Source organism: Aotus nancymaae, unplaced genomic scaffold (genome assembly GCF_030222135.1).
Source record: "Aotus nancymaae isolate 86718 unplaced genomic scaffold, 86718_ANA_hifiasm-v0.15.2.pri h1tg000016l, whole genome shotgun sequence".
Lineage (NCBI taxonomy): Eukaryota > Metazoa > Chordata > Mammalia > Primates > Aotidae > Aotus > Aotus nancymaae.
The window spans coordinates 60,904,899-60,932,577 of NW_026988428.1; the positions used below are offsets into that span (position 1 = coordinate 60,904,899).

Here is a 27,679-nt window from a genome sequence, read left to right on the forward strand (position 1 = left end):
TCTACCTGCCTCAGCCTCCCAAAGTGCTGAGGCATGAGCCATCACTACTGGTCCTATAATTATTTCATTTAATGATCACAATATGTCATTGAGTTGGGTGCTATTACTATCCCCATTTTATACAGCTGAGAGAGGAATCGAGATCATATTTAAGTCAGAATTTGAATGCAGGCCCTCTGACTTCAGGGCCAGTTGTGACCTACTACTACAGTGTGAATTAATTGACATAATGAATATAACATACTTAGCATAGTGACAGAAATATAATAAAAAATGCAACAAAAGTTTTGATGCAATTAATGACAAAATAGCATTAATGATTACAATACAATAGTATTTATAAAATATTAGGACCTATTAAATGCTTAATATGAGAGATTCAGTTTTGTCAATCTGCAGTTAACTCGTTGAGCACAGACACTGAGATTCACTAACTTTCGTAGCTTTAGATTTTAATAGAGCATTTATGCCAGAGGGGCTCTATGAATATCAAATGAAGAATGATTCCATTTGGAATCATCAGTACTACAAAGACATGCTAAGATATATTCAACTGGTCTAAGCAAAAACATATCCAGAACATAGATCGATGCCACTTTTTGGCCTTCTATACTACAGGTATATTCCTTATTATTGGCAAGTCTCCACAAGACTCTCATCTTAAACCATGCAGAATATAAAGAATTATGTTGCATTTTTGTCCTTATTGGATAGGATTCATCAAGCACTCATCTCCTTCTCAAATTGTGCTGAAGACACAGTAAACAAATTAAGGGCTGCTTTCCCCTTAAACAAGTCAAAACCATATGCTGCAAATTCTTAAGAAAGCTGTTAGGTATTTGTTTTGAACGAATCAAAGATTATGAATTTCATTTCTAAATATATGTGTTTTAAAATTTCTGGTATAATATCATAAAAAATACTCATTTCCTCATAACATTTTGGTTTATGAAACCGCCTTTTAGGAAAGTTCATACTTAGAGAAGAAGAATGAACTTTTCTAAAAGGCGGTATCATAATTCAAAATGTTAATTTTAGCAAGTTTACTAAAACCTCTATTATAAAAATGAGAAAATCTGGGTGCAAAAAACGTTTTGCGTCTTGTTCAAGGTCACTCAACCAATAAATGGCAGAACCAAGGCTTGGTCTCCTGATTCAGTGACATTTTCAAGCATCTGAAAAGAAAAGTGGCCTTGGAACAAACACATTTGAGTAAGACGAGAACGGACAAGCCTCAGCACAGGGCAAACATTCAGAGCTAAGTGGCATCACGTAATCACACACATTTGAATGTCCTTTCTAATTTTTAAATCGTTTTTTCTTTTCTCCAGGATAAATTTTCTTGAGATTGCTTCCATTTTTAAATTGAAGAAAAAAGAGTGAAAGAAAGAAGTTAATTACAATCATGCTACTGAACATAATATTTTTATGCAAGTCAAAAACTATTTCTAGAAAAATATTCTAATTATGTTTAATAAAACACATGTAGACATAGATGTAGTGATAAATAATTACTACTAAAATCCTGAATATACTCGTCAATATTTCACATTTAAAGTAATAAAGTTTGCAACTGAGGTTAAACCACTGTAAACAAGAGTACATGTGTGCACACCTGCTTTCATCCAACCTTCTGCGTAGCTGTTTTTAAAGCTGAGGTAATAACCTCCCTTGTCCCATGAGGATCTAATGGTCTACACACAAAAGACTGTCTCTCTGGAACTATTAATGCTGGTAACAGAGTGCAGGTCTCGTAGGAGAAAACACATGCAATAGTTACCTAGGCATGTAAAGGACTCTCTCCGCCACCACAAAACCCACCCTGAAGAAGAGGTTGCTGGCTGGAATGAACGGGAACACCAAGAACAACAAGCCGACTAAAACCTCCTTGTGCTCCAGTCTCTGAAACACACAACAGTGAAAGATAAATTAAATTCTGTTTAATTCCACTTCAGGCAGCATTTAACCATCTCCTTCATTTTCAGGTTCTCAATGAAGAAATGAATAAATTAGACCAATATAAACCTTTTGACCGGTGTGCTGAATTTAACAGAGAAAGCTGACAGGCTAAAATGGCTGGCATGTCAAAACACACACATGTACCCCTGACACACATTTGCCACCCAGATACATGGATATTGGCACAATACGATCAGTGACTGCTGCTTGTTGTTCAGGGCTGGCTTTATAGCAACCCTGCTTCTTGGTTCTGGCTCCATTCAGAATTCCCGTCTTTCCAGACACCCCATTTCCAAAGAGCAAAGCAACTGGCTAAAATCAAACACAGTAAGGCACTGCAGATAATTTAATTATATCTTCCCAAAATACAATGTACTTTCTTTAAAATATTCACCAGGAGAAGCAAAGTTAAACATCAAGAAAATAAAATACTAATAAAATTTGGACACCAATGGGGAAGGGGTAGTTTGAATTGAACCAGCACACCTTCACACCTCTCAAATTATGCTGGCAAGCAAGTATTTACATCATTGATTTTTTTAAAATAAAAAATTGTTATAATATTTCATGAAACTGATGAAGAACCTTCTTTGTTATTATATATATTTGCAAAGATTTTTTTCTGTCACTTATAATTAACAGAAAAAACCTTCCGTTTATTGCTGATAATATGTTGCAAAGACATTGTAAAAACTCATTTGTATTTCCATGTGTATTTATGGTGTGGACATATTTGAAGAGAGTTACATTTAAAATAGAAGAATATGTACTTTTTAAGTTTAAGAAAAAACCAAAGGCCGGGCTCAGTGGCTCACGCCTATAATCCCAGCACTTTGGGAGGCCGAGACAGGTGGATCACGAGCTCAAGAGATCAAGACCATCCTGGTCAACATGGTGAAACCCCATCTCTACTAAAAATACAAAAATTAGCTGGGCATGGTGGCGCATGCCTATAGTCCCAGCTACTCAGGAGGCTGAGGCAGGAGAATTGCCTGAACCCAGGAGGCGGAGGTTGCGGTGAGCTGAGATTGTGTCATTGCACTCCAGCCTGGGTAACAAGAGCGAAACTCCGTCTCAAAAAAAAACAAAAAAACAAAAAAACCAAATAGACTGTCCATATTTCAACTTTTAATGTTTCCTATACACATTTTAAAGTCTATTACTTTTAATAATTAGAAAAGAATAAGTAAAAGAATGTCATAAATATAAATAAAACTTCCTAATGAAAGCTACAAATACTTTACACAACATATAAAGATTTTAAACATCTTGGGATACTTGTCACCTTGATTTTATTAAAACCTTTGTTTTACTGACTAAAATATATAGAGTAATACATTTTCTGAGAGTGATTCCGTATGATTTGGACAGTTGCCCTTATATAATTAATAGGTCTATAAGTAACGATCTCATTTCGACCTAAAGGAACTATATCCTTTAGAATTAAAAGGAAGAAAAAAAAAGATTATGTAACAAGCCTTCAACTCATGATCTACCAAAACTGACCAAAAAGGGTAGAAAAAAAAGAAAGAACAAATACATTTTATTTAAAAGCTGCAAGTTATCTTTCTAATTCATGCTATAGTTTGAGTTTAGAAAGTATATTTCAATTTGAGAATTTAATCTCTATAATTTATTTGTTTACATTTAAATTTTTATTTTCAGTTCAGGGGTACATGTGCAGGTTTACTACAAGGGTATATTGTGTGGTGCTGAGGCTTGGGCTTCTATTGTTTCTATCACTCAGCTAGTGAATATCATACCCAACGGGAGGTTTTTCAGCCCTTGCCTCCCTTCCCCCTTTCTCCTTTTGGAGTCTCCAATGTCTGTTGTTCCCATCTTGATGTCTGTGTGTTTAGCTTCCACTTACAAGTGAGAACATGTGGTATTTGGTTTTCTGTTTCTGTATTAGTTCACTCAATATAATGGCCTTTAATTGCCTCCATGTTGCAGCAAAAGACATGATTTTGTTCTTTTTTTATGGCTGCATAGTATTTCATGGTGCATATGTACTACATTTTCTTTATCCAATCCACTGTTGATGAGCATCTAGGTTGATTCCATGTCTTTGCTATTGTGAAAAGTGCTGTGATAAACACATAAGTGCAGGTATCTTTTTGGTAGAATAATTTATTTTCCTTTGGGCATACACTCAGTAGTGGGATTGCTGGGTTAGACGGTAGTTCTATCTTTTAATTCATTGAAAAATCTCCAAACTTATTTCTGCAGTGGCTTAACTAATTTATGTTTCCACCAACACGGTATGAGCATTACCTTAAAGTACACAATTTTAAAAAATCTTCACAAGAATCCCATATATCAAGAGCAAGTATTTCTTCTTAAAATTGAAAATAAATCCCAAAAAATGAAGTGTCTTATCAAATGTTCCTCATTTACTCTGAGCTTATTATTGAGTAGTATGTTGATATTCTCTTTTTATATGTACACTTTTATTTTACAGAGATAGTTGATTCTTCTTTTGATGCTTCAAAAGTTAAAATACTTTTTATAAAATTATTCACATCTTCCCAAAAAAGTTTCTAAAGAGAATGTAATACACCCTAGTAATTCATCCTAACCATCAAGAATTAAGAGCGCCAGGTATAAGCAGAACAATGATCAGGCTGTTATCCATGCCCCTAGATACCGTTCTACCCAACAAGCCAACTCCCCTTCATCAAGGTTATGGGAAAACAGTCCTTATTGGGGATCTGAAAGAGGCTTCTCTTCACATCCCCAGTATCACACCTTCTTATCTTTCCAAAGTTGTTGGAATTAACTTGGGGTGGTGGCTTAGCAAAATATTAGGGAAAGGTATAGACTAGTCTTAAACATTTTGGAAGGTGGAAATGTTTTATTGGGGCAGGCTAAAGGCAGCCGGTCCATTACATTAGCATAGGAAAGACATAGAGAGGATAAGAAGCTTCCCTAGTTAAGTCTGTTTACCCCACATCCCTTTGTCTCTACTCTGTTTACTCATGCAAACTTTGTGCTGGATGGCCCTCTCAGGGGAAGATCAAAGGGAAATTACCCATTAACAGTGTTTACTCTGGGCCCAAAACCTAAAGCTTTTATCATTCCTAAAAAACCACTCCTTTAACCATGTTAATTATCCACAAGTGTGTTGACTTAGAACCTCTGTTGTGAAATCTCTGCTGAATAAATGTGTGGATGCCCAAGGGGTTTTGGTCGATTGGCTGCATTTCACCCTCTGGAAGCAGCCGACAACCATCCCTAGCCCACTTGAATCACTGTAATGGTGTGAGAGTACATTTAATCATCCGTCATTTAGTCAGGGTCTGCAGGACAGACCTCCACAGGTGGTGGTCAACATCTCACAAACCATCTTCCTCACTATGGTGGGTGTTCATGTTCTTGACTCAACAAAGCCCTGAGTGCCAGGCAGCCACCACGTTGGGAGGCACCTTCATCTCACTGGTGGGTGTCAGTTGGGAGCACAGCCAACCTCCCTTTCTTCCCCTCACTCTTCAAGACCCATAGTGAGCAGGATGCCCATGGCACAGGCTGCTGCTAGGGATGCAGAGATGGGGGAAGAGTCAAGGAGCAATCAGCCTCCCCCAGAAGACTGACATGCACATTGAAAAGTCACAAGGCTGCATGTTCATATGTTCCTCTACCAGGTTCTTCAGACACCAGCACAGTTTTTATTTCCTTCATGACATCACTCTAGTTGTAATTATGTGTGTATCTGGGTGTTTACTGCCTTTATTGTGTGTCTGCCCCCTAGAATGTGAGCTCCATGAGCACAGAGAGCTCCTCATTTGTGTTCACTGGTGCATAACTTGTGCTTAGCTCAGTACCCGGTGTGAATATTTGCTGAATAAATCAATTAAGTGAATAAATGTACCAGGCCAGAGAAAAAAACTGGGTAGAAGAAGGGGAGCAGGCAGAGAGGGCTTTTTGGTGGAGGTGACATCTGGATTTGAAAAATCAATAAGTGTATATAAGGAAGACAAATTTGTGAGTGGGGGTGGTCACAGCTAGGCACATTTTTAGGAGAAGATATAGAATGTACAAAGCAGGCAATAAGACTGGACATGTCAGCAGGTGGCAGATAACAAGCATTTTGCACACTTTCCTATGGAACTGACCTTCACCTAAAGGCAATGAAGGGTGACTAAAGGGTCCCTTGTGCATAGAAAGAAAAGTAAGTGTGGCTGGGCACAGCGGCTCACACCTATAATCCCAGCACTTTGGGAGGCCAAGTTGGATGAATCACCTGAGGTCAGGAGTTCAAGACCAGCCAGACCAACATGGAGAAACCCTGTCTCTACTAAAAATACAAAATTAGCTGGGCATGGTGGTACATGCCTGTAATCCCAGCTACTCAAGAGGCTGCGGCAGCAGAATCGCCTGAACCCAGGACGCAGAGGTTGTGTTGAGCCGAGATCACATCATTGCACTCCATCCTGGGTAACGAGCAAAACTCCATCTCAAAAAAAGAAAAATGAGTGACTGTTCGGGTCCACGTCCAAATTCAGGTCGCGACCCTGCCACCAATATACCATTGGTAACTTTGGATAGACAATATTATCCCTTCCATCCTCAAGGTGCCTCAACTACAAAGTGAGGCAAGTATGCCTGAGGGTTGAATGTGGTTAGGTCATTACAAAGATTCCTTGAGAACCTAAAGTCCATTTTTTGAGAGTTGCCAGCTGTGAGCTTACACACAGGCCATCACCCTATACTGCTAATCTTGTGGGGTGTTTTCCTTTGTTTTTAAAGCAGGAAACTGAAGACAGTAGTGCAGCGCCCAAACTCAATAAAGTTTCATGATTTTATTTCATTTTGAGAAAATTAAGGCTCATGAAAAAATTGTCTATTTTCAAATTAAATGGATGCCAATACTCTTTGTCTTTCCTCATCCTCATTCAGTCAAGAGAGGTTAAAAATATTCAAGAACAACACACTTATTGGAATAACAAATCCATTTGCCAAGTAGAAAGTTGTAATGAGGAAGGAGAGCCTTAATCCTCTTAAGTTTCTAAGAGCCCTTCCCCCTAGACTTCTACATTGCATTTCAATAGGAGAAGCAAAGGCTGGCAGACCGGGGCCCACCCTTAATCTCACTCCTATAGATCACAGGCATGGTATGGAGGAATCTTTCTGGAAGGCATTGTTTTTACTTAAACAGGATCAAACCCCCACCTAAGTCACATACCCATACCTACTTCATGGATCAAGACTCTTTCACATGTAGTTTCTAGAGTTGTAAGCCCAGGACCCATTCATATGTAATTTCTAGAGTTGTAAGCCCAGGACCCTTTCACATGCAATTGCTAGAGTTGCAAGCCTTTAAAAGGGCAAGGATTTTCTTTGTTGGGGGCCTCGGCTGTTTGGCATCTATGCCGCTGCTGCTCCCAGCCGAATAAATCACCACTTCCTTCCCAGTTCAGTGTTTAAGAGGTTTGTTTCATGGCCTTTCCTGCTTCAGTAAAATTGGAGAAAAAATGCATCATGGACATGGCTAAATTTCCTAGGATGAAAGACTGGGAGGGAACCCAATTCTGTATCCTGTGGATCACTGATGTGACAAAATTGGCTAAATAATTTATAGCTTCTTTTAGCCTAATAGATTTAGATGATACCATAACAAAATATGAGAAGAAAAAAGAGAACATTCATGGTATTTTCCAAAGCACACATGGGCATTCATTTTTAGGACAAAGAACAAACAGAAATTCACTTATTCCCAAAGATACTAGGGAGGGAAGAGCTACGAGAATTAAGACAACTAATAATATAGCTGTTATAATACATGGCAATTGATTAACTGTGACTTCAGACAAAATAATTTACTTCTCTGAGCTTTAATTTGATGATCAACTAGACAAAAGAAAAGAAATTGATACCTATTATATCTGTAGAAATAATGTGTGATAGAGTCACTATTACAGGTGTTAGATTTGATTTTTCTTGTCTGTCTTGGTAAGAAGTGAGAAAAGCATCGCCCTGAGCTACAAAGAGGTGAAAATCCTGTGTTAACACTAGGCTGGGGGTGCTGAGAGAATCACTCAGTCACCATTGGCACAGACACACATCAAGCCAAGCAGCTAAGGGAAGAGCAGGGCTTTTCTCAAAGCCATAAATTGCCTCAGAGGAAATCCAGCTGCAGAACCCATCTAGCCTAGTAGCTTCTGGTTCATCCCCTCTTCTTCATCCTTTCAGTTCATCTTTCAAAGTGCAGTTCACAGACAAAGATACACATGCACATGTACATGCATGTGCACACACACACACATTTTGATACACATGTGTGCACCCTAGTCAGCAGTGTGTGGGTATTAGTAAAAACAGGACTCCTTCCTGCCCAATTCAACACAGATGATACATACTGCAGGCCATTCCCTTCCAGACAGGTGGAAAATGGCTTATTATAGTAATTATTGTCATCATTACTATTTTTTTTCTCATCTCTAAACAAGTTTCAGAGAAATGGTACATTGCATTTAGGGCACAAGTATGTTCACATGGTTCTATGTATCACACAGCTATATTTCAATCCTAAGGATTTATTTGGCAGCCCTGGGATCTAGTTGTCTGCCTCCAATTTATCAATCCACAGGGAAGCTGATGACAGTAAAGCCCCCCTCTTCAGCCCTGGGGTTAGGGCATTTGCCAGGCTGACAGCTAGTATGGCTGAATACTTATTAGGCTCTCCTTTTTATATCTGTTTTTTGGGTCTGCTTCCTCCCTGAGACTATAGATTGCTTGATGATAGTCACCAATGCATATTTAAATTTATCTAGATTTCTGGCATAACATTCCTACTGCTGTCTACAGGAAATGTAACTGTCAGCCTCCACTTCAGCAGATCCAGGTCTCAGGTTTATTTAAAATATTGTGAACTTTGAATCCGCAAAAGCCCCTATGTTTCCTGAGGCTATCAAGGTTGAAGATAATACAGACCGCATCTGACGGATGGGGAACTGACTTCATCCTCAACACTCAGAATCCAAGAACACTTTCAAGCCCACTATGGGCCATGCAAAGCTAGAGGAACAGAAAGCACTTGGCTGTTAATGGGCAACTGGATTCTGCCTGAGCTTTGCACAAATGTGCCTTTGACTCACTCCCTCTGGGAAGCTGCGCTGAGCCCTAAGCTGCCCTGTTGCCTACCTGGCCTTCACTGCTGTGTCTGTTTTCATTTAAATTTTAACAGCCTCTCCCACCTCCAAATCTGGCAGAGGCCAGGCTCGCCTATCTACAGGTACAGCTCCCGTTGGATTTCTCTGCATGGCGACGGCTCTCAGCAGGTGCTGGTGGCTGTTCCCCACCTCTGCCTCTCCAAGCCATCTGGTAGGTGTCACCATTGTATGTGGCTTCACGAATGCTACCCACATGGTAGCAAATGGTCCCTTCATAAACTCTCTTCAATCACTTCATTGGCCGTACCACATGTTTCCTGCCAGGACATTGGAGGGTTGACCAGCAGAGTGAGAATATGGGGACAGGGCAGAAATGTGGACTCCAAAGAAGGATCAGAGCTCTGGCTGGTGTGAGCTGCTAGGAGCCGGCTCCAGTATACCCCCTGGCTCTGTCCTGTACATCACTGTCTTTCCATTACGTTTCAGCCTTTGAGCGAAGCACCCTGTTTAAGGCCACTCAGGCTATAAAAAATTTCAAATGTTATATAGAAACAGTAAAGACCAACATCAATCTGAGAGAGCTTTGTTATCTGGCAAATGGGGTTGAAACCAGTCTCTCAGTAGCTGAAAAAGAGGAAGTTTTGAGTGCTTACTGCTATGACAATGATTAAATGCAACAAACCACTTCTTATGACTCAAATGAGACCTAGAATCTGAGCTCCATGAGAGTAATGTGGGGACAAAGGGAATCCTGTGGCAGTCTTAGGGGTAAAAAGAATAAGAAGAGTTAAAGCTTATTCTCAAAGCCTGTTAACAGATGTCACATACCTTTGTGAGTGGGAGCCTGATTCGGGCCCCAGTGGCCACAAGGCCACACTGCAAGATGTTTAGGGACAATCCTCCTGTGACATGAGCACAACCCACATCTCAAATGTAGACATGGAAAAGTGCCATTTGTGTTTTTTTCTTCTTGTCTGAAATCAATGGGATACACTGAGTTGGAAGAGAAAACGGCTCAGGTTCAGGATCTCAACAGCAGAGCTGCCAACCCACACTCCAGTTGGCTCAGGCTGGTGATATCATTTCCTCGCTTTCATGAGCTCTAAAATTTACTCATACATGCACAGGGAGTAAATTTTTAAAAGGGGAAATAAATGAAGAAATTATACCCCCTCAGAGACAAAAGTAGACTTGTATACTTGATGTCTTCCTCAAGCCAATTTAAACACTGCTTTTTCCCATGCCAAACTTTCTTTGCCAAGAGGCTCTGCCAGATGCACTAATGAACAGAACACTAAAGGCCGATTAAAATCATAAACTGACATTTTAGATTTCTGGTATTTGGTTCTGAACTGCATTTTTTTTTCACAGAGTCTTTTGTTTGATTTGTTTTTGATCAACAGTCTGATCCTTCTTGCAAACCAGTTCCTGAGATTAAAACGTCTTATCTCACAACAGCAATTACCTTTCAGAGTTAAATGAGGTAGGATCATGAAGCTCTCGGATTGCTTTACTCTGATTGAGAACAAACTAATTCATAATTTACTTGGAAACGTAAGTTATATTCTGCTTAAGGGTGTATTTAAATGTTTAAAAAATAAAAGCAAAAAACTTTTAGAAGGCACTTTATTGAAAAATATCAGTCCAATGCAAAAATTTCTACTCGCTTTAACTTCGGCAAGCACTAGTGAGGAGATAAGGGAATTGAGTCAATTAGAAAAATGTTGGTGAAGAAATATTTTCCTGATTAGAATGTAACTATTACAGGAATTTATGATGACATAGAAAAACTCAGAAATGAACTTTTTTCATTTCTGTGGTTCTGAACAAAAATTGAAAAGGCATTAGAAAGCTATGTATTGAATTAAAAAAGCGTGACAAAGACTGAAGAGATGGAAGAGAGCTGTAAGACAAGACACCTTCTAAAGGCCTGTTTAACTCATAAATTATTATATGCATGTTTCACATAGATGGGGTATGGGGGTGGACAACAAAAGCTACCCAGTAGATTACAAGTGGTAGAGAGTGGAGGGAAAACAAATATCTTTAAAGTGTATAGCATATGCCAGACACTTGACTTAAATGGGACCACTGAAATCTGATAATATTACAAAGTAGGTATAATTATCCCCATTGTAGGTGGGGAAATTGAGGGCCAGAGGGCATGAGACACTTCTTTAAACTGATCCAATCAGTAAGAAGCAAAGGTTTCAAACTGAGGTCTGAGTCACTCCAAAGCCTGTCCTCTTCCCACAGTCCAGGTGGCTTTGGTGTCCAAGTTAATGCCAAGTGTGGGGAGAAATTTCAGCCCTTCAATACCTTCTGATTTCATAGCAGAAACACACTGATGGGAGATACATTCCCGCAACTGAAGGTGGTCAAGTGAGACACAGCTGAGGGCCTCTAACAGAGGGTGTCACTGATTTACTTTGCCAAATAAATGCAAGCACAAAACAGGTATTCTATACTCTACAGGGGTGCAAAAGGATCTATGGTGCAGAAGATGTATTTCTTGTCAAGTACTCAGTTAGAAATGCATGTATGAATGGTTTGAGATGGTTCATCCACTCATCTTTTTTTTTTACTTTTTTTTTTTTTTTTGAGACAGGGTCTTGCTCTGTCACCCATGCTGGAGTGCAGTGGTGCAATCCTAGCTCACTGTAATCTCTACCTCCTGGGTTCAAGCGATTCTCTGACCTCAGCCTCCTGAGTTGAGATTACAGGCATGTGCCATCACACCTGGCTAATTTTTGAATTTTTTTTAGTAGAGACAGGGTTTCACCACGTTGGCCAGGCTGGTCTTGAACCCCTGACTTCAAGTGATCTGCCCACCCTGGCCTCCCAAAGTGCTGGGATTACAGGTATGAGCCACTTCCCCTGGCCTCATCCACTCATCTTGACACCCATCCTATGAAAGAATGGACATATACAGGTCCTCTCATCACAATGAGATAAAACATAATTTATTTGACTGATCTTAGTTATTGACTTGTAAGTCGATATTCCATCTGATAGGGCTTGAGAGGAGGACAATAATCACTTTTGACATATGTACGAAATCAAATACTGTAATGCAACTGCCCTTCTCAGTAAGGAGAGTGAAGGAGCATCCACATTCTAGTGACCACAGTGGTTCAACAAATAAGCTAGGTGGACAGGTAAGTGGGGCAAAGGCCTTTTAGATTTTAAATCTACACACACTCCTAACTTCTTATTGTTCTAAGCCTCTCTCTATAATGTTCCACTGCTAATGACGAATTTTTCAGGAATGTAACACTGTGATCATCACTTAATCTTATAACATATCTATTATAGTATTTACTCAGGCTGATGGATTTGGAAAATCCAAAGAGTGATGCTGCCCTAAGAGACATGTGTCCTTGTGCATTGAGATACAAGCTAGTGGAGTGACTCGGAAGAAAGGGGAGCTTGAGTGAGGTATACCTAGAACTCCCATCTGACACTCGTGATTTCAGTGGGAGGCTGCACCCTGAGGTGGACTAGATGGGTGTCTGTGAGAATCAAGAGAGAACATCTGAGCAAAAGCTCAGCTCTGTACTGGGAACCTGTCTGGAGTAGGGGGTGGAAAGAGACAGCCAGCTTGCATAGGTGTTGAGGCTTTGAAGCATCATGCTGAACACATCCAACTTTGATTGGCGAAATGGAGATGGCTGTGGCACAAGTAATGCCACAAAATCCTAGGTCAAGAACTCTAACTTAATAAGGGGACCCAGTGCAGAAGGAAGGTAGGAGCGCTTAATCATTTTATTCCCTCTGTAAGGATTCAACTAAGAACCAAGATGGATTTAAACATGCAATAATGCCAGGAATAAATCTAGCTCTGATGAAGTAGAGGAAAGAAAGGAAAAGGATAAATCAGATACATTTTCATAAACCATTTTTTTCCAAAGAAATATCCATGCCCAGAAGAAGTGGTCCTCTATCTATGACTCTAGCTCAAATGTTTCTGTTAAGAAGATGTCCCTTGGGCAAAGTCTTCCAAAGCAGGATGATCACTTCTTTTCTGTTAAGAAAGTGACAAAATGTTTTACTTTTTCACAAAGCAAGTCACACTCACCAAAATGCATGATTCATCTACTTGGAATTGTCATATAGAAGACAGTCCCTTTGTTCTATAATCTAAAATTAATAAGGAGAAAGTATAATAAAAAGTACCACAGAGTTTCACTCTCCTAGTGAAGATCTAAATGTCTTAGAGCAGCACTTCCTAAAGGTAATCATCCATATCAAACTACAGAGATATGTTTGGCTTACTTCAAGGATACTACACATGAATGTAACAAGAAGTGTAGTAGGTCCTCTCTTAAGAGCTAGAAAAAAAGAGAAAAAAAAATGAGATTTGCTTGCATGATTGAACTTCTAGAGGAATTACTCTTCATGGTAGATTTGATTCCTATTATTTGTTAATGTACTCATCCAAAATCCAAAATATCTTCTATAATCAAAATACATTGCATCTCATTGGATAAGACCCACATCCTTATTTCTGAAACGTGGTCATGAAGCCTGATGGATGATTTGTTTCCACAAAGATGGTTAAAAAGCTTTTTTTCATAAATAACTGACATGATGGAATAATGCTGCTTCACCTTGAACTGTGTTTTCAAACAGCCTACCTGCCACAGCTTAAAAGGGCAAATTTAATGGACTAATGAAATGTAGCAAAGAATGGAAACAAAGGTCCTATGTTTTAAAATAGTATCAAATGCTTGTAATTTTCTGAGTTCAGACATCCACACACCTAACTTCATCATTTCAGAGCATGGGAGATGCATGCATAAAAAGACTGATTTTCTCCAAATCACAACAGCTCAAATCTCTAAAGTGTACGTAAAGAGAGGAAGGTTTATATGATCTATATGAGGCTTGACACACAGATAAAAGTAAGAACTTAATCCAATAGTCACTAGTTGGGAGTTAAATATTTCTTGGAGAAGTCTTACAAGGTAGTAGAAAAGAAACTGTTTTAGAAAAAAGAAACAGAGCAAACTTGCTTCTTCAACAAGCCTTGGCATTAACTTATTACCCAAGTGAAGATGTTGTCATTGTGAGGACCAAAATCTATAACAGGCAGAAAACTAGAGCTCATTGGCCAAAGTCACCCAAACCAAAGGAACAGTGGTGCATTGGAATGGAGAGAATTTTCAAGGCAATGCCAGGGAGGCTGATATTCATAAATGTTCTTCCCAATCAATCACTTTTTCATACCAGATGTCAGAATCCTGGGTTATAAGCTAACAGAGCCAATTTGGCCATTTAAAGTTGCCAGGTTCTTTTGTAAATACTGGTGGCCCCTGCAATTGAAACCAGCTGGGATACAAAAATGAGAGCAGATCTGAGAATAAGTTATGTTAAAAGTGTAACCATGGCTGGGTGCAGTGGCTCATGCCTGTAATCCCAACATTTTGGGAGGCTGAGGCAGGTGGATCACCTGAGGTTGGGAGCTCGAGACCAGCCTGACCAACATGAGCAAACCCCATCTCTACTAAAAATACAAAAACTTAGCCAGGCATGGGGGCGCATGCCTATAATCCCAGCTACTTGGGAGGCTGAGGCAGGAGAACGGCTTAAACCTGGGAGGCAGAGGTTGCGGTGAAATGAGATCGTGCCATTGCACTCCAGCTTGGGCAACGAGCGAAACTCCATCTCAATTAAAAAAAAATGTGCAACCATTTATTAGCAGTCACGCACTGGCTTCTCAGAAAGCTCCAGGAAGTCCTTTCTCTGTCCTCCAGCTCTCTTATAAGAACCTCCCATGAAAGGTTCCCACTGAGGAGAATGTAACAACATCCTGAGGCAGCCACATCTCACTTTCTACTTAGATAAGGCCAAGAAAACTCACTTGAGTGCCTTCTTTTAAATTATGTTAAGCAGGTGAAGATACAATTTTTTAACTTATTCCAGTTAAAAGAAAAAATACATGTGGAGAGATATATGTGGTGCTACTTTGGTCTTGCTTTGAAAACTGCCACTTACTAATAACATACCAATGAATGAGCTCTCCTAGGTGAAACTTGCCTTGCCTTCCCAAACTATAACATTTTATGAATGGCCTTGCAGTGTCCCTCATCCATCATGACTCTCAGCAATCACAGACACTATTGTATCAAACATCTACATATGGAGAGAGCCTCCATAGAATGAAAAACATAATTGGTTTCAAGGTCTTAAGTTACTGTTGCCTTGTTAGAAACTATAACTTTAAAAGGAATGGTTTCAAAGGAATCTTTTTTCAGGTGGTATTGTTAAAAAGGCAATAACATGGAAATGTTTTTGTTAATGCTGTGGTGGTGGTTGTTTTTGGAAATACAAAGAAGGTAAGCAAGGAAATGTTTAAACATTGCCCAAAAATAAGCTCTCAAGGTCCAGTAACCCAGGCACCTTTATATATCAAAGTCGATACTTCCCGAAGTACACTGCAAGAACACTTATCCACAAGAAGTCCCTAAAAAGGGTTCCAAATTCAAATAAATTTGAGAAATGTCATTCATGATACACCACTTTTGGAAACTCACAAGGCTTCAAGCAACGTAAAGGCTTTGTTAAGCCTCCCAGTAAAGAAATATGTTTAACTTTCTAAAACCTAGTGCTCGTGAAATGCAGAATGGCAGAATCCTTATTTAGAGTAACCTTACTTAATAGTCTGTATGATGCTATGACATATTTTAAGAAATGCTGGTATAAACAGCTCTAGCAGAATGAAGTTAAGAAAAGTTTTCACTATAGGAGTTTCTAGAATCTATTCCCCCCCCAAATTAACTTGCCATCTGACAAACACAATTTGACTGCATCTCAACTATAGCCATCACGCTACAGTTGAAATACAGTTTCTGGGGCTGGATATGGTGGCCTGTAATCCCAGTACTTTGGGAAGTCAAGGCAGGTGGATCACCTGAGGTCAGGAATTCATGGTAAAACTTTGTCTCTACTAAAAATACAAAAATTAGCTGGGCATGGTGGCAGGTGCCTGTAATCCCAGCTATTCGAGAGGCTAAGGCAGGAGAATTGCTTGAATCCAGGAGGTGGAGGTTGCAATGAGTTGAGATCACACCATTGCACTCTAGCCTGGGCAACAAGAGCTAAACTTCATCTCAAAAATAAAAAATTTAAAAAACAAAGAAAGAAAGAAAGAAAAGAAAAAGAAAGAAAGAAATACATTTTCTGCTAGTTGGTCCTTTGTAGAGATGAAGAATAGCTGATGGCCGTTTTCTACACTAAAAATCACTATACATTTAGAGAACTTCATTAAGCCACCCATCTGCACAGTCTTGGCTCCAGCTGAGATAAATCCTGAGCACAGGAAGGTTTCTCGGCTTCGTTAAACCATGTCAGTGTTTACAAGGACAGTGTTCTCATGGGTGGGGTGGATACAATGGAAGTGGAGGAAACCAAGCTCTTCAAGGCAGCCTGGATCATCTGATATCTTTATTTTCCACACTTTGAATATTGTTTGAAACAATGAGTGGTCAATTAAATCTCTAATGTTTTATCTTACTGCTTACCACTATGTTTTTCATCTCCAAATGCACTGTCCTATACCTACATATTCCCTACAAATTTCTTCTGCTTGTCACAGAAAACTGTCAGTTTTTAAGATCATTTTCCATTTCCATCACACTGCTGGGTATGTAGTGGCTCACTCCAATTAGTCATGCAATTAGTCATGCCTCTGCCTACAAGAGACACGAAGTACAAGGAGCAGGCAGATGACGAAGGGAACCATCAGACACCTCCACCTCAGTTCATGGGCTTTGTCAAAGCACTCTTCAGAATTTTCCCATCCTCATCAATGGTTCGCTTGGTAAAACCTGGTCACGGACTATTCACTCGTTCAACAGATATATTTTGTTGCCATCTAAAAAGATAGTCTTTTTGGGCACTGTACTTACTTAGAGGCAAACACTTAAAGAATTTAGCAATCAATCACTCTCATCTCCTTTGTATTTTCCAGGTACTAGTCTACTCTCTTTGGAAAACATCAGTAAGAAAAACAGACAAAAGAGAGAGAGAGAAAGAGAGAGATCTCAGAGACAGAGAGAAATAAGAGAAAGAGACCATGAGAGAGTGAGTCAGTAAGCCTGGTAAGAGGTATCTGCAATATACAGATTAAGGTGGGCAAGAAGTAGGTTGCCATTCTAAACACAGTGGTAAGCTGCACTGAAAAGGTGGCAAGCAAGCAAGACTTGGAAGAGGTGAAGGAGTCAGCCACAATACTCATTTCATAGTGGAAAACGAGTTCAGAAAGTAGCAAGGGAGACAGTGGAGTTGGGGCTGGATGGTACCAGTGCATGTAGAACCTGTCAGCCATTAGAAAGGTTATGACTATTGCTGTCACAGAAATAAGGGACCACCAGAAGATTTGAAACACAAGAAACACAAGAAGGACATGATCTGACTTACATTTTAAAGTAATCACCCTTGCCACCGTGTTGGAATAGACTGGACTTTGGCACGAGGGTGGAAGCAGGGAGACCAGCTAGCAGGCTATGGCAATGATCCAGATGAGTGATGATGGTGGCTTGGTCAGGGTGAAAGCAGTGAAGGTAGTGAGAAGCTGTCAGTGTCTAGATGCATTTTGAAAATATGGTTGATAGAATTTTCTTGATGGATGAGATACAAAATTTAAGAGAGAGAGAGAGAAAGAAGAAAAAGGAAATCCCCAAAATTTTGGCTCAGGCAACTAGCAGAATGCACTGAGATGCTACTGAGGCAACACACTGAATGGGAAAATTCAGGAGTTAAATTCCAGAATGTTGAATTTGAGACAGTAGTGTGAAGATGCATGTATATAGATGGCACTTTCCTTCTTGAACAACCCTAGGTTGTTGTTCACTTATATATTCACTTATTTTTGTTACATTGCAGATGAAAAATTTTTAAATATTCATCAGTGTTTTGCTGTGTGATAATGCAGACACATAAACTTGAAAGCTCATAACAGCTAATCACCAAAAGAATCTGGCAATCAGTCACTACAGTCTCCTCTGTGTTTTCCAACTCAATTCACACTTTCCAGTAAGCTTTCTGTCTAGAGAGACTTGTTTTAGCTGCTTTTGTCTCTGGGACCCCTAATTACATATTTCAGGATTTTCTAGGAACAAGATGGAAAAATATGTGCTCCTTTAAATAGAAATCGCATGTCCTGGATGGAAATGGAAAGGATAGAATGGTTCTAATGTAATAAAAATATCTTCTGACCTTTGTAACTGTTTAAAAACAATCAGAAGAACTGTCCACAAGTGTTAATGAGCTGTTTTTATGAACATGTGAATCATTAAGATAAATAACAAGTGCAAAAATTAAGATTCCTTCTCAAAAGATGGCACTTGCTCTGAGTAAAAGCAAATAATAATATAGACTATGAAATCTCACTGAGAATCACAAGCATAAAAATCGGTAGAAAAAACTAAAGCTGTTAGTGATGTCTGATAACCTCTTTTTCCATTAGACAACTATCTAAGACTCACTAATAAATTCAATGATGAGTCTTCCAACTGAGGGATAAATATAAGAGGGGTAGGTAAGTCATTTTCTTATTAAATAGTGTGACTTGTGAAAATGCAATTGCCCTGCGGAGGCAAAGAAAAAGACAAATTATTTAGTGATGTGTAAAACTCTTGCCAGGCCTAGATCAAAAGCCAAGCAGAGTGCTCCAGGTACAACTGAATGGTATATTACACGTGACATGAGGAAAGAGGATTTGTAAAAGTTGGGCAAATTTTTGGAGAATAATTTTATAGGTGGCATAGTAATAAATGACAAAATGGCAGGCCTTGGTAAGACTGCTCAAGGGCCACTGATTTTCAGGTAGCTTCTGAACAAAGGGTTGCATTTCTAGTGTCCATTTTGTTCCAACCCCTGGCATAGAGGGGAACAGAGAATCCAGCGATGGTAGCATGATGTTTTATGAACAACAACCACAAAAATGATTTTTTTCTTAAATCCTGCCTGTTTTCTTGAAATTTTCAAATACCATTAAAGATATCCATAATCTTTCTTTAATTTCTTTCTTTTTTCTTTTTTTTTTTGAGATGGAGTTTTGCTCTTGTAGTCCAGGCTGGAGTGCAATGGCACAATCTCAGCTCACTGTAACCTCCGCCTCCCTAGTTCAAGTGATTTTCCTGCCTCAGCCTCCTGAGTAGCTGGGTCTACAGGTGTACACCACCATGCCCGGCTAATTTTTTGTATTTTTAGTAGAGATGGGGTTTCACCGTGTTGGCTAGGCTGGTTTCAAACTCCTGACCTCAGATGATCCACCCACCTCACCCTCCCAAAGTGCTGGGATTACAGGCACGAGTCACCATGCCTGGCCAAAGACATCCATAATCTTTCTAAAGTTTAGAGCTTTACATGATAACTGCAATAGCCATTTCTAAATAAGTCACTAAATTTTCCATTCTTTCTTCCCCTTGATAAAGGTTCAGTTTTAACAGAGTGAAAACTGCCCTTCTGTTACATTTGAACATACTAACTTCCCAAACTATGCTTCTGCACTTAAAATCGGCATTTCAAAGTGTGTTACTACCATTACCTCTTATGTCAAGAAGTTAAAGAAGCTCCCTGTCACTCAAGGTAGAGTATGAAGGGAGTGGAGAGGACAGCATTAACTTTCATAAGCAACAGCAATATCAAACATAGATTCTGGTCATGGAAACATGCCTGGACTTTAAAATATATCGACTCAAGAAAAGGTAGTCAGCTGGATTTTTTTCATAAAGGCTGATATTTCTACAAAATGGAGACAGGATCCCTCATTGTACTCCTAGGTATAAACTGTGACAATTTCATGATGCTGGGACAACACAGGGCTCCTCATGTGCCGGCTTCCATACTGAGTGTTTCACATGGCTTGCCCCGGTCCAACCACGGTTGGTGCAAGGAGGATCAGTGAGAGGGCTCACATAACTGGGCAGTGGCAGAGTCCGGCCTCAGACTCAGGTCAATGCTAATCACAGCCCTCCACAATCTCCCCTCCTCCCAGCCTCGGGACTCTCAATCTGGAATCTGGGCAACTCAACTCAACAGGCATGCAAGAGCTACCCCCAACACAGAGGGAACTGGATTCCACTTGAGGTTGGTGGTAAATTTAAAGTGAACTAAATGAATTATTGACTTTAATGTGAGACTACCAAATGAAATCGAATGATAATCATAAGTCTGATACAGTATGTATCATATATGGCAAAGCAATGACATAAAAGTATGTGGGAAGGTCAGTACAATGATCTTTAAATATGTTCCATTTTGAAATGAGGTGCAGATCCAACTTCTTTATTTTCTAACATGGCATCAAATGAAGTGGTGAGCTCATCTTCAAACTCTTATCAGAAAAATGATATGAAGGAAAACCTCAGCTTTGGAGCATGGCCTACAGGCCAAAGTTGACTAAAACTACTGAGCTGGAAAACTGTGACCCAAATGGCAGAACATTATCACCACAGGAAAAAGGTGGCAGGTGGAGAAGCCAGCTGGGAGCAGGAAGAAGAGGTTATATCAACTGGGCTGGTCAAGTCTCAGACAGAACAGCATCTCATACAATGGCTACTCTCATGGCACTGGTGGTCAGGGACAGAAGGACCATGGCAAGGCATCATCAGGGTCCATCTATCAAATACTGCAGTGGTCTCAAAGCAAAACAAGCTGGATGGGTTGTAAATGGGCTAGAAAGATTGGACCTATAATAGCATGAAGAGGATTTTCATGAATTGAGGTTACAAAAAGAATAGAGAATGTACTGTTTGCAGAGAATGGGAACTGAAAAGAGGAATCTAGGCCAGAAGAAAAAAGAAAAATTAGTGTTGGCCTAGAGCCATTCACTATTAAATGCAATCTTCATTCCCCAAGTTCAATTTTATTTTACCATTCAGTATATTAAAACATGATGCTTATTTTACTAGGTTTCATAACTGCTATTCTGGAATTTACTGATCCATGTGCCATAATAATACCATAACCTATTATTTGGCTGAGCTAAATGCAAAATAATTTCCAGAAATCTGCAAGTGTGTTCAGTTCACCCATATGGGTCTATGGTAGTACAGCGCTGTATCCCAGGGATTGGAAAATGTATGTGACAATGATGGAGCTGAATAGCTGTGAAAGACTGCATGGGCAGCAAAGCTCTAAATATTTCCTATCTTGCTCTTTTTTAAAAAATGATTTGCCATTTCTTGGTCTATCCTATTGCATTGTGTTTATTCCCATAAGCTGCTCCAAGTCCTTTTTGGAATGAGGTAAGAATGCCAATATGCAAATAACTTTCCAATAGTGGCTCTTGTTTTGATCTTACCTTCTTGTTGAGATGTGTGGGAATTTTATTTAAAGAGAGATCATAGGCTGACAGTCTCTGTTTATCAGCTCTCTGTGTGCTGTTGTGGTAAGTAGGTTGATGGGAGCTGTGACATGGACCAGCATGGAGGTAAATCCAGAGCAAAGCTGAGAACAGGTATGAAGGGAGATTCCTGAGATGATGAAGGCCCTCCCTGAGTTAGGCGATACATTAGCCCTACCCCAGCCCCACCCTCCATTTCCACCAGGTTGTTGCTAGCGGTCACCTCCACTAGTTAGGCTGCAGATATTTCCCCACATGGATGTGAAGATTTGGCTTCTTTTCCAGGGCTCAGTGCTGCAGCCTAGGATTTGTGCTGGTTGCAAAACTACCACCCTACTAAAAATTTAAAACACAAATAAAAACCAAAACCCTCAAACCCATACCTATGAGGAGAGGGAAGGGGAGAGACAAGACTTCCACTGCCCAGTGTTCATTCTCAAAAGACATCTCATTATTGAGGGTATCATTAAGAAAGTCAGGTATCAGTAGCCCCCTGTTTTTCTCTCAGGTTTTCCTTTTACAAGTATACTACAATATTATAAAAGGTATAAAAATACCTTAAAATCTCAGGACACTCTGTGAGAATGTAATAAAGAACCAATACCAAATAAATTACTCTTAAATATAATTTAATGGTGTTTCCTCTGTAATGCAGGGAAACCACATTAGAGAACACGGGAAATTGGGAACTATAAAGAATAGGACTGACTAATGGTATTAACTCCTCTAAATAATCCGAATTAGACTGGCTACTTTCCTGATATATGTCACTTTTTATTGCAAGTCAACAGCCTGACATAAAGTCTGTAAGACCCATAAAGAAAAACCCAACTGCATTTTCAGCCATGGCTCTCCTGGGGCATACACATTCACTGTTCACAGAAAAGAATGAAACATTCAGCCCTTGTGGCTTAAATATTCTTTATCTCTAACTGTACACACATTCCCACAGAGTGATTACCCTCATCACGAAGGGTCACAGCAAATTAGTTCACTTTAAAATTCATTGTTAAAAACAACTTGATCCAATAAGAAATTTCTAGATTGGTCTCTACATTATGTAAGATAAGCTCAAATATCTTTCTAGAGAATAAATAGTGTGTGAGTAGAAGGAGGAGATGAAGGAGAGGCACAGAATGAGATAAATTCTACTCTTAAATTCTGAAAGACGCCAACTGAGCTCTTTCGTGATAAATAATAAACTACTCCATGAGATCTTAAATTTCGTATGCCTTGAAAATAGGACGAACTGAAAACAATCTCTGAATTCATTGTGTGGTTATTTCTAGAGAAAGGAACATTTAGATTCTGTATTCTGCCTCTCCCACTCTATTCTTGATAAGATCTTGTCAAAAGTACAACATCTACTCTTGAGTTGCTTATCCATAGAAACAGTCCAACTAGATTTGGAAGTGTGCTGGAATAGTCTGCAATGTGTAATGTGTCTATGTTCATAAAAGTTTAATCCTCCTGTTTACTGCCTTTGAGTCAAAGCCCTTAACATTATGTCCTTAGTAATTCATCACACACACACAAAACAGGATTACTCCCACTTCAAGAGGTTACTAACTAGTACGAGAACCTGACTCTTAAGGCCTGATTCCTGTCTCCCTTCTGGTGTGTAAGCAGATCAAGAAAAGCAAAACCAGGCCACAAAAACACGAGCAAAGCTCTGTCTCCAACCTCTGAAAGATGAAAATGTGGAGCGTGCAACTGGTCAAGAATTGCCAGTGGCTCTAGTTAAATGTTTGCAAAGAATTTTCAAGATGAAAGTCACCACAGAAAAGCCCAATCTTAACTATCCCCACAGCTGGAATGCTCTGCTAATTTTTTAGGATGCATTAAAGTGATTTTGAAACAAACTCCCTGAAAGAAAAGGATTAATAGCCTTGCAGAGAGGAAGTTTCCATTCATTCATCATGTTATCAATGACACTCTGGGGAGGGCCAAGACTTGCCTGCGTGCAGGGTCTACTGTCATCATGAGAGCTTACGTTTAACACACTTGACCGAGATGACAGCCTGTGGGGATTCGCCAGTCCCCATAATTAGCTGGGAAAAGTCAAGAAAAACCCTTTTTGACATACTCATTCAGGCTCTACTGTATGTGCTTCTGCAGATCAGTTACAATACAACAGGCATGCCAAACCAGAAGCTAAGGTCAGATAATAATCAAACAAACCTCATATTCACCCGCAAATATTTCATGCAGCTGTTGAGCATGGTACTTTGCAAGCCTTTAGATATAGGTCACTTACAAGAAAAGATTCTTTAGACTAAAACCTAATTGAACAGAATTGCTAACTTTTTGCAGTTTTATTCATTTAGATAACAGACACTGAATGGCAAATTTGGTAATGAATAAATAAAATTTAGGTAATAAATATTGAGAGGGGCAAGTTCTTAGTGATAGAAGTATGGCAGTGAACAAGACAGAAAAAAATATTTACCCATGCTCTGGTTGGCAGAAATAGGCATTAAGTAAAATAACCAAACTATATAGAATTTTAGAACTGGAAGTTTAAGTGAAGGGAGTTAAAAAGTAGAAGTGAAATAAGGAAATAAGTAGAGAGTATATGATTGTATTTTAAATAGGGTAGTTAAAGTAGGCCTATAACCTCCTTTAAACTAAGAAGGTGAAATTTGAGCTGAAGTTTATGTAACTAATTGGCATGCCAGAGTTTCTTGAGGATGGTTATTTGCATTATCTTTGCTTTATAAAATTCATTTACAAAAAGATGTATCAGATGGTTACTTTAAAATAAGGTGTTTGGGGGGAAAGAATACCCTCTCCAAAAAATGATGCAAATAACTGGATAAACACATGCAAAAGAATAAAGTTGGATCCCTATTGCACTGCATACCCAAAGATTAACTCAAAATGAATCAATGACCTAAATATAAGAGCTAAAACCACAAACTCTTAGAAGAAAACATAGTTATAAATCTTCATGGCCTTGGATTTGGCAATGCATTTTTGGATTTGACAATAAAAGCATGATAGAAAAAGAAAAACATAGCTAATAGCTAAATTGGGCTTCATAAAAATTAAAAACTTTTGTGCATCAAAGAACATTATCAAGAATGTAAAAAGCAACCTACAGAATGAGAGACAGTATTTGCAAACCAAGTATCTTTTGGGGGTTAATATCCTGAATACATAAATAACTCTTAAAGCTCAACAACAAAAAGACCATCAAATTAACAAATGGGCAAAGAACCTAAATAGACATTCTCCAAAGAATATATAAAGATGGCCAATAAGCATATGAAAGGATGCTCAACCTCATTGATCATTAAGGAAATGCAAATCACAACCACAATAAGTTACCTCTTCAGACTCAGTAGGATCACTTAAAATTAAAATAACAAAAGATAAATAACAAGTGTTGGTTGGGATATAGAGAAATAGGCCTCAAGTGATCTGCCTGCCTGGGCCTTTCAAAGTGCTGGGGTTACAGACTATGCCAGGCCCCAGGCATTCCTTTCTATTGATAATAACTCTTTCAACAAATTCCCAATCAGAAAAATTTTAAAGCTACCTATGACCTGGAAGTGCCTCCACGCTTTGAGTTGTTCTGCCCTTCCATATGGAGCCAATGTATATTTTACATGTATGATTGGTGTCTCATGTCTCCCTAAAATGTACAAAAGCAAGCTGTACCCCTAACACACAGGGCACTTGTAGTCAGGACCTCCTGAGGCTGTCACAGGTGTGTCCTTAACCTTGGCAAAATAAACTTTCAAAATTGGCTGAGACCAGTTTCAGACATTTTGGGTTCACAATCCTTTTATATTCCATACCCAAAATAGGTAAATTCATAGAGACAGAAAGCAGATTAGAGGTTATCAGGGGATGGAGGCAAGGAAAGCTGAGAGTGATTATTTAATGAGTAAGGAGGTGTTTTATGGGGTAATAAAAAAGTTTTGAAACTAGAAAGTGCTGGTAGTTGTATAACACTGTAAATATACTAAATGCCACTAAACTGTACATTTTAAAATAGTTAATTATATTTTACATAACTTTCACCTTAATTTTTTAAAAGGTGCTTTAATCATTCAAATTTTTTTCATTCAGTTTTCAGATTGTCCATATATTTTGTGTTTAAATTTCAGTGGTGTATTCATTCCAGCCTTTTACCTATTTATAACATTTAATAATTTTTCTTTTCTTTTTCTTTTTTTTTTTTTTGAGATGGAGTTTCGCTCTTGTTACCCAGGCTGGAGTGCAATGGCGCGATCTCGGCTCACCGCAACCTCCGCCTCCTGGGTTCAGGCAATTCTCCTGCCTCAGCCTCCTGAGTAGCTGGGATTACGGGCACATGCCACCATGCCCAGCTAATTTTTTGTATTTTTAGTAGAGATGGGGCATTTAATAATTTTTCATGCTTTATTGAGATAAGGTTTCCATACAACAAATTCACCGATTTTAAGTATATATTTTGGTGAATTTTGATAAATTCATATAGTTCAGCAACACTACCACAATCATATTTTAAAAAGCATAAAACACCTCAAAAAGTTATTTTAAGTTACAGTTGACCTCCAATGCCACGTTTTCTATCATTATAATTATGCCTTTTTTAGAATTTCACATTAATGGAGTCATATAGTGTATTTAGTTTGTTTTCATGCTTCTATGAAGAAATACTCAAGACTTGATAATTTATAAAGAAAACAGGTTTAATTGACTCACAGTTCTGCATGGCTGGGGAGGCCTCAGGAAACTTACAATCATGGCGAAAGGTTCACCAAGAGGAAGTAGGGATCTTGTGTGGCAGGACAGAGAACGAGTGTTGAGCAAAGGGATAAAAGCCCCTTGTAAAACCATCAGATCTTGTGAGAATTCACTCACTATCACAAGAACAGCATGGAGGTAACTGCCCCCATGAGTCAATTACATCTCACAGGGTCCCTCCCATGACAGGTGGGGATTATGGGAACTACAATTCAAGATGAGATTTGGGTGGGGACACAGCCAAACCATATCATTTAGCATCCAGTCTTACATGTCTGGCTTCTTTCACTTAGCACCATGTTCATCCATCAGGTTTTTTTATGTATTCGTAGTTTGTTCCTTAAAATTTCTGAATAATTTATCCCATTGAGTTTGTCCATTTGCAGGTTAGGTCATTAGATATTTCCCAATTTTTCTGCTATTATAAATAAAGCTCTATGAATATTTAGAGATAAGACATTCATATGGCATGTTTTCATTTCTTTACAGTAGGTGCAGATGGGTAGAGCTGTTTAATTTTATAGAAACTGCCAAATTTTTCCAAAATGCCGAAATCACTTTTTATTCCCATCAGTAATGTATGAGGATTCCAGTTGCTCCACACTGGCCAACCCTCAGTATTGGGAATCTTTTTAATGATAGTCATTATATAGTGAGAGTATAATGGTATCTCTTTGTGGATTTAATCTGAAGTTCCCTAATGATTAACGATGCTGAGCCTCTTTTCATGTGTTTATTAAAAACTTTGCATATCTTCTTTTGTGAAGATACTTGAATCTTTTCTCCATTTTAGTTAGTTTTTTGTCTTCTTACTATTGAGTTTTAAGAGCACTTTAAATATTCCAGATACAATGCCTTTGTAGATTTATGTTTTACAAATATTTTCTCCCAATTTGTGGCTTGCCTCTTTATTTAATTCACAATATCTTTTGATGAATAGAATATTTAATTTTGATGATGTCCAATTTATCAACTTCTTCTTTTACAGTTTTCACATTATATGTTCTAAGAAATATTTGCTTAACTCAAACTCACAAAGATTTTCTCCTTTTCTTTTAGAAATTTTGGTGTAATTTTTTTTGTTGTTGTTTAGGACTATCATCCACTTAGAATTAATTTCTGTATACTGTATAAGATAAGGGTTAAGATTCATATTTTTTCCTTACAGATATTAAGTTACATCTTTATAACACCATCCTTTCTCCATTGAATTACTTTGACAACTATGTCAAAAATCAGGTGATCCCATTAGTGTGGGTTTAGCTCTGAATTCTTAATTCTATTCCACTTCCTATTAACTTTTTTTTAAAAAAAAACAACTGAATTTGGTCACACACTCCTGTTTCTTCACATATCCAATCATCTTTGGTAAAACTGGGCATTACATGTCATACATGGTAGGGACTCTGGATTCTGTTTTGTTCTTCTGAAATTATTGGTTTTCCTGTTTGAATACATTTGATGAACTTGTGTAGACTCAAACTGGAAAATCTGTTTCTCTGCAGAAAGCTGAAATTATTAC

The 27,679-nt window shown here is 38.7% G+C and overlaps 1 protein-coding gene across 2 annotated transcripts in view; it reads right to left on the reverse strand.

Moving 5' to 3' along the window:
- Nucleotides 1-27,679, reverse strand: part of TMTC1 (transmembrane O-mannosyltransferase targeting cadherins 1) — a 267,680-nt gene that overhangs the window by 90,514 nt on the left and 149,487 nt on the right. For both annotated transcript variants that reach the window (XM_064377400.1, XM_012474263.3), the window contains exon 9: nucleotides 1,781-1,902. In XM_064377400.1, coding sequence (XP_064233470.1) covers nucleotides 1,781-1,902 — 122 coding nt within the window. The remainder of the gene's footprint in view (nucleotides 1-1,780; nucleotides 1,903-27,679) is intronic.